At 36.0% G+C, this 7,945-nt stretch overlaps 1 protein-coding gene and 1 non-coding gene across 2 annotated transcripts; one reads left to right on the forward strand and one right to left on the reverse strand.

Moving 5' to 3' along the window:
- Nucleotides 1–515: 515 nt before the first annotated feature.
- LOC133781259 (small nucleolar RNA R71) lies at nt 516–623 on the reverse strand. The gene has a single exon (XR_009870045.1). It is a non-coding gene; the product is annotated as a small nucleolar RNA R71 (small nucleolar RNA).
- LOC133779529 (uncharacterized) lies at nt 550–1,373 on the forward strand. Its single transcript, XM_062219483.1, has 2 exons — nt 550–822; nt 879–1,373. The coding sequence occupies exons 1-2, from the start codon at nt 550–552 to the stop codon at nt 1,371–1,373; spliced, it is 768 nt and encodes a 255-aa protein (XP_062075467.1).
- The last annotated feature ends 6,572 nt before the right edge of the window (nt 1,374–7,945 follow it).

Raw genomic sequence — 7,945 nt, forward strand, 5'->3', positions numbered from 1 at the left:
AGCTCGTCCCTCAAATCTCTTATCGTTAGATCCTGAAATTCAAAGAACTCTATCATCTATTAGCAGAGAGCGACGAGCTAGATCACAAAAATGGCAGAACAAGTTAACAATAACAATGTCCAAGCCAACAATAATAATGCTCCAATGAATTCACTAGTGAACCATACCTTAAGAGATTATTTTAGGTTGTTCGTGAATGAAAATTAGTCGGGCATTCAAAGGAAACTAGTGAATGTCAAAAATTTTGAGCTTAAGCCGACCTTGGTCAACATAGTGCAAGAAAATCAATATTCTAGTCTAGCTCATGAAGACCCCAATATTCACTTGACAACTTTCTTTAAGATTTGTGACACGATCAAGATCAATGGGGTCACGATAGATACTATTCAGTTGAAGCTCTTTTCATTTTCGTTGAGGGACAAAGCTCGAGCTTGGTTTCAATCTATAAATGTAACTACTTGGGAGGATATGGCACATAAATTCCTCACTAAATTTTTCCCATCATCTAAAACTTCACAATTAAGAACTAAGATCACTCAATTTAGGCAGATGGAGTCTGATCAATTATACGAGGCATGGGATAGATTTAAGGAGATGCTCAGAAAATGTCCTCAACATGGCATAGAGGATTGGTTTCAGGTTCAATCATTCTATAATGGGCTCAATGGTCCAGCAAGACCACATATTGATGCCGCATCGGGCGAAACAATTTTATCAAAGACACTAGCGGAGGCATTAATTCTGTTTGAGGATATGGCCATGAGTAGTTGTCAATGGCAGAGTGAGAGATCGACGGTTAAGAAGGCAGCTGGGGTTTTTGAAGTAGATCCAATAACATCACTGATGGCGCAGATGTCTGCTTTGATTAATAAAATTAGGGTCTCACTGAAAATAAAGTAGCGTCATGTCAAGAAATAGCAAATGTGGCACAAGCTTCTAGTTCGAATAGGTTGGTGGATGAACAATGTCAATATGTGAACCGAAACTACAACTTTAGGCTCAATAATAACTTGCCTACTTATTACCATCCTGGCCTCCAAAATCATGAAAAAATTTCATATGCCAACAACAAGAACATTCTTCAACCACCCAAAGAGCCAACTAGAAAAATGGGGGAGAAGCCATCACAATCACTTGAAGAGTTACTAAAGACTTACATAGTGGACTCCAAGACAAGGATAGATCAACATGATACCCATCTCAATAATATTGAAACACATTGTACGAGTATGGGAACAACGATGAAGACATTGGAAACACAAGTGGGTAAATTGGCCAATACTTTGAAGAATCAATTGTCTAGATCTTTTCCTAATGACACAAAGAAGAGTCTAAAAGAGTACAATGCCATTAATTTGAGGAGTGGAAAATAAATGGAAGCTCCTATTGTTGAAAAGAAAAAGATTGAGGAAATCCCCAAGAAATGTGAGAAAGAAGAAATCAAGCCAAAGGAAGAGATTCTGAAGAAAGAGCCATTGGTGGTTTCACCGGGTTATATTACTTTTCTGGATAATCCACCTAAGAATACTACTCCATTGTCATTCCCTCAACAATTTCATAAGAAGGCGATTGATGAGAAATTTGAGATGTTCCTGAATATTTTCAAGAACATCCATATCAACATTCCTTTTGTGGATGATCTTGAACAAATGTCGAACTATGCTAAGTTTATGAAGCATGTGATAAGTTAGAGGATTATGAGACGGTGAAGCTAACGAAAGAATGTAGTGCCATGATCAAGAGAAAATTACCAAAAAAGTTAAAGGATCCGGGAAGTTTTACAATTCCATGTGTGATTGGTGAGCCACATATTGAGAAGGCCTAGTGTGATTTAGGTGCTAGTATCGATCTAATGCCTCTTTCTATCTTTCGAAAACTCAATCTTGGACAGGTCACACCAACTACTATTTCCCTACAATTGGCAAATTGTTCTTTGATGTATCATTGAAGATGTGTTTTGGTGAAGATAGATAGATTCAATTTTCCAGCTGATTTTGTTGTGCATGATATGGAGGAAGACCAATAAGTTCCTATAATCTTGGGAGGACCTTTTTTGGCATCTAGAAAAGCTTTGATTAATGTCCATGATGGTAACTCGACTCTAAGGGTGAATGGAGAAGAAGTAAAGTTCAACATTAGTAATGTCGTGAGGTTTCCCAAGGGAAAACAGAGTGTAAGAGGGTTGATGTAGTTACTCCAGGTTTAAGAGATTTTTTAAGGGCGTGTTTCATAACGACCCTTTGGAACTATGTTTGACAACGCCGATTTCTAAAGAAGACCTTGGGGTGGATTTTGGCATAAATGATGTGTAGGTGGTAGATAGTGCCTTTGCTTTAGAAGCATTACCGGTAGAAACGGAAGTGCCAAAGAAGGAAGATATCTACAAGGCCCCAACTATTGATAATAGCTCGGAGAAAAAGAATACTACTAGTGACGGGCTTGTTTTGAAGTAATTACTCGCTCATCTTTGATATGCATTTTTGGGAGATGGATCAACCAAACCAATAATTATATCGACATCATTGAATGAGGAAGATGAAAGGAATTTGTTAGAGACTTTAAAGAGGTATTCATCAGCCTTTGCTTGGTTAATTTCGGATATTAAAGGCATTAGTCCGACTATTTGTATGCACACGATCCTTATGGAGGATTCTTATAAGCCTTCTATTGAACATCAATGCCGACTTAATCCAACCATGAAGGAAGTTGTGAGAGTGGAAGTGTTTAAACTCTTGAATGCTAGAATTATTTATGCCATTTCGATAGGTCATGGGTGAGTCCAGTTCAGGTGGTACTAAAGAAAGGTGGAATGACTGTAGTGAGAAATGAAAATAATGAGTTGATTCCAACTCGTACTGTGATAGGGTGGGGAGTGTGTATTGATTATGGGAATAATAAGGCAACTCAAAAAGATCATTTTCCCTTGCCTTTCATTGGACAAATCTTAGAACGCTTGGCGGGCCATGATTTCTATTGCTTCCGTGATGGTTGTTCAGGATATAATCAAATTGTTATTTCTCCAGAGGACCAATGGAAGACCACATTTACTTGTCCATATGGTACATTTTCCTTTTGTAGGATGCCATTTGGCTTGTGTATTGAACCAGCCACTATGCAAAGGTGTATGATGGCCATTTTTGCTGACTTAGTGGAAAATATAATGGAGGTATTTATGGACGACTTTTTAGTTTTTGGTTCATCATTTGACTCTTGTTTGTGCAACCTTAGAATAGTTCTTAAAAGGTGTGTGGAGACGAATCTTGTTCTTAATTGGGAGAAGTACCACTTCATGGTGAAGGAGGGGATTGTACATGGGCACCGAGTATCTTCTTTGGGTTTGGAGGTGGATATAGAAAAAACTTCTACTATTGAGAACTTACCACCACCAACTAATGTGAAGGGAATTCTAAGTTTTCTAGGCCACGTCGAATTTTATAGGCGCTTTATTAAAGACTTCTCTAAAGTTACTAAGCCACTATGAAAATTATTAGAGAAGGATGAGCCTTTTCTCTTTGATGAGTCATGCTTTAAAGCTTTTAATATCCTTAAAGACAAACTTATAGCAGCTCTCGTTCTTATTGTGCCCGATTGGAGTGAGCCTTTTGAGATAATGCGCGACGCAAGTTATCATGCTATTAGAGCGGTTCTTGGGCAACGAAGAGACAAGATCTTTAGAGCTATTTATTATTCTAGTCTTACTTTGAATGAAGCTCAAGAGAATTATACAACTACTGAGAAGGAGAAGTTAGCGGTGGTTTATTCTTGTGACAAGTTTTGTCCTTATATTATTTTATCTAAGGTGATAATTTATACAGATCAACAACTATTTGGTACTTGTTTGAGAAAAAGGATGCTAAACATCGCTTAATTAGAAGGGTTCTACTGCTCCAAGAATTCGACTTGGAGATTCGAGATCAGCGAGGAAGTGAGAATGTAGTAGTTGATCATCTATCTCGTCTTGAGGGGGTAAATAGTAGAGATGAAGGTTCGTCAATTTTGGAAGCTTTTCTGGATACACAATTATTTACGGTGGCAACTAAAATCCCTTGGTATGCTGATTTCGTCAACTATTTAACATGCAAGGTTTTGCCACCGAGTCTATCCTCTTAGAAAAAGAAGAAATTTTTACATGATGTGAAACAGTATATTTTGGATGATCCAATTATTTTAAAGCACTGTGTTGATCTTGTTATAAGAAGATGTTTACTGGAAGAAGAAGTGAGTGAAATTTTTTTTCCATTGCCATTCTTCTCCAGTGGGTGGACATTTTGGAGTTGTGAGGACTGCTGCAAAGGTCCTTGAAAGTGGGTTTTATTGGCCTACCTTACACCGTGATTGTCATGCATATGTGAAAAGTTGTGATCGGTGTCAACGAGTAGGAAATATCTCTAGAAGACATGAATTACCTCTCACTAATATCCTAGAAGTGGATATCTTCGATGTGTGGGGTATTGATTTTATGGTACCATTCCCACCTTCTTTTGGTAATCTATATATTATCTTAGTGGTGCATTATGTAAGTAAATGGGTAAAGGTTGTTGCAACAACTACAAATGATGCTAAGGTGGATGTCAAAATTATTCAAAAGAACATTTTTCCCGATTCGGTACACCTAGAGCAATATTTAGTAATGCAGGTACCCATTTTGCAAATAAATTTTTTGAAGCTCTTATGGCGATGTACGAAGTAAGACATAAGATGGCCCTTGCATACCATCTGCAATCTAATGGTCAAGTAGAGATATCTAATCGGGAAATTAAACTTATATTGTAGAAAATGGTGTAATCCAATAGATAGGATTGATCTAATAAGCTTGACGACGCTTTATGGGCATATAGGACGACGCTTTATGGGCATATAGGACGACGCTTTATGGAACATATATGTAACATCCCGTGTTTTGGACACCCGTTAGTAACCGATTGGAGCCGGTGATGAATTATGTGAAATATTATTTTGATAAATGAGATTATATGAATTTGTGATTATTCATAAATTTTTAAAGCTGTTGTGATGATCCAGTAAAGGATCCAACTTTCTGCAAAGAAAGATTGGTCTCGGACCAAGGAACAAACTCTAATGGGAGAAAAATCTCGGATTAAATAAAATAGGAAATACTATGGAAAAATATATTCATTTTTTCTGGAAACTGAGACTTTATAGTCGAGCCAATAAGTTAAGAAAAAATTTATTGAGGTTTGAATTCCAATCAACCTGACTTAAGAATGATAATTTCTTACTCCAACCACTACAGCTATTTTGGTCAATTTGATAAAATTACCAAAATTATGTGATATGTGACAAAGTTATTTTTGGTTCAAATTCAATTTAATTCTTTAAGCTTGGATATATTTAAAATCTATAGGTTAACAGTTAAGGGAAAATTAGAGCACAAAATTCCCAAAGGGCCCTTGGATCCCTTAAATGTGAGGTAAAATAAACAAGGGCATAAAAGTATTTTCCAAGGGTAGAGAAAGAGAGGAGTGGGCAGCAAGGTGAGCTCCTAGGGATCTCAAGAGCTAGGATACATACCTCGAAGAGAATAGGAAGAGTCTTGCCCATTCACAAGCCAAGGGTGTAATCATTGTTTTGTTTTTTCCTCAAACCAATTTTCCCAACCATTTTTTCCCCAAAACCGAGGCACCCACTTCCCCTTCCCTTTTCATTTTTTTTCTAACTCTGAAAAACAAAAATCAGAGGCTCTCTCACTCCCTCTCATTCATTCCTCTCTCTTATTCTATCAAGGAGAGACTCCACTGAAGCTAGTGTTCAACCCTAAGCAAACCGAGTTCAAGGTAAGTGAAATCCTCTCTTGTGATTCATTCTTCTCCTTCTCATTCAAACTCAAAACCCTAGAGTTCCTTTTGCATGCATGTGATCTAAAAGCAATGCATGGTCTTGTTCTTCTGTTCTAGGGTTCAAGAGAAGCCTTACTAGTTGGATCTCCAAGATGAGCACCACTAGGATCAAATAAAGCAAGGTAAGAGAATTTTGTGAGCTTGCATGTTCTTGTCCCTCATCTACATTTCCTACCCTAATTCTTTTCTTAAAGTCTGGATGTGGGACTTGGGCTCAGTTTTGAGAGTTTATAGCACCAAAGGAAATATTTAAGGAGCTAAGGAACACATCTCCAAGCTAGGGCTTCGAAAGGTAGAATCTATGGTTGAGTTCTTTATGTTTTGTGGTGATTCTTGTTGATCTGGTTGTATAGGGTGTTTCAATAGTTTTTTAGCTTATTTTATGCTTACGGTTGAGTTTTATTTGTGGAATGATAATTTTCATGCATGAATGTGGCTAGGGTTATGCTAGAAGTTCTTATTGATGTTAGGTTGTGTAAAAATGCATGCTGCAAAAATTTTGTAGTCTGGCTTCCAACAGGTCAGATTGCACTCTTGTGTCTCTTTCTGTGAAAAATATTTGCATAGTTCTTTGTGAGTACTTGATGATAGGCTTTGGAAAATCGTAAAAAGGTATTTTTAAATCCATGTCATGAACGTTTTGGCATTTCGATGCAAATATGGAAAAATTTTGGGCAGCATGCATTGCCCAGATTGTTTTCACTTTTGAACGAGTTTAACTAATAAAAAAGCTATGAAAATTAGTAAGGTTTTAGTCTAAATATTTATAAGGGTTATTGGAAAATTTTAGAGGGAAAGGTATTAAGGTGTAAGAGATGTGATTTTTCAAAATTTTCCATAGAATCTGGAAACAAAACTTCTGGGCAGCAAGCACTGTCCATATTGCTTTAAACATTTTTACAAGCTTTATTATTAAAAAAAAAATTGAAATTTGAAGGAAGCTAATCTAGACATTTGTAAAGATTCCTGTAACATTTACAAATAACTTGACTACAGTGTAAGAGAAGTGACTTTTCAAAGTTACCTTAAAATATGGGAAAAAATTATGGGTAACAGGCACTACCCATATTCTTTTACAAATTTGAATGAGTTTTGCCTTCCCAAAAATTATGAAATTTTGAGGGGAAATAGTTAAGATATGTATAAGGACTTTAACACATTTTTAGAGAAAAATGTGTCACAGTTTAAGAGAAATAAGTTTTCTAAGTTTACCCTAATAACTGAAAGGTAATAATTTCGAACCTTAATGAAAAATAATTTTTGGGAGGTTAGTTCTCTTAACCTAAAACAAGTTTTGACGCGAGGCTTTCACCTAGTTCCCATACTTGTGACACAAAACACGTGAATGATAGTTTAAGGGTTTTTCCCCAAAACTCAACTTAGGGCAAAAGTTTAGAAAGGAGATTTTACCCCGTTAAATTAAATAGTGGAAGTAAAGTTTTGGAAATTAGAAGAAATAATCCTTTGTAAAGATAACTAAGGATTTGAAGACTTATCCAATCCCAAATCAGCTTGAGTTAATTTAAAAGTTGATTTTTACCATTTTTAAGTGAATGGTCCCATTTCCCTTCTTTTAAAAAATAACATAAATAGTGATCCTAGGTTAAGGATAAAAAAATGGTAAGAATGGGAGTTGGTTTTTGTAGAATCTTTAAGAGAATGGGATAACATTGTTGTATATTATTTGTAAAAGGTCAAAAAGCAATATTTTGGTAAATGATAGAATACGATAAGCTTTCTTGAGAGGATGACAAATTGGTATTTTTCTAAGATAGGATTTGAGTAGAACTCCTTTTTCCAAAATCCAAAATACGAGTTATTTGATAAGAGAGTTCTCTAGTTAATGAATATTAAGATGCATGGCACGAAGAACGCGTTGTGGTGAGGCTGATTTTCTCATGTTATTGTAAAGACTGAAACAAAATCTGGCCTTATACACTATAAGGTGTATAAGAGGCTATAGTATAGAGTCTCTAAAAGAACGTTATTGCATGTAGTAATCATAGAATATATTACCTCTAAGAGTATGTCATAGTTTAATCTGAGTACAATGTATTAATTATAGTAACCAGGAAAGGGAAAACGAA

The sequence above is a fragment of the Humulus lupulus genome, chromosome 5 (assembly GCF_963169125.1).
Source record: "Humulus lupulus chromosome 5, drHumLupu1.1, whole genome shotgun sequence".
NCBI lineage: Eukaryota > Viridiplantae > Streptophyta > Magnoliopsida > Rosales > Cannabaceae > Humulus > Humulus lupulus.

Excerpts from the sequence above, each read along its gene's own strand:
- LOC133779529 (XM_062219483.1), top strand. The coding sequence starts at position 550 with ATGGAGTCTGATCAATTATACGAGGCATGGGATAGATTTAAGGAGATG. Across the intron at positions 823-878 it reads AGGCAGCTGGGGTTTTTGAA|GGTCTCACTGAAAATAAAGT; the intron begins GTAGATCCAATA and ends TAATAAAATTAG.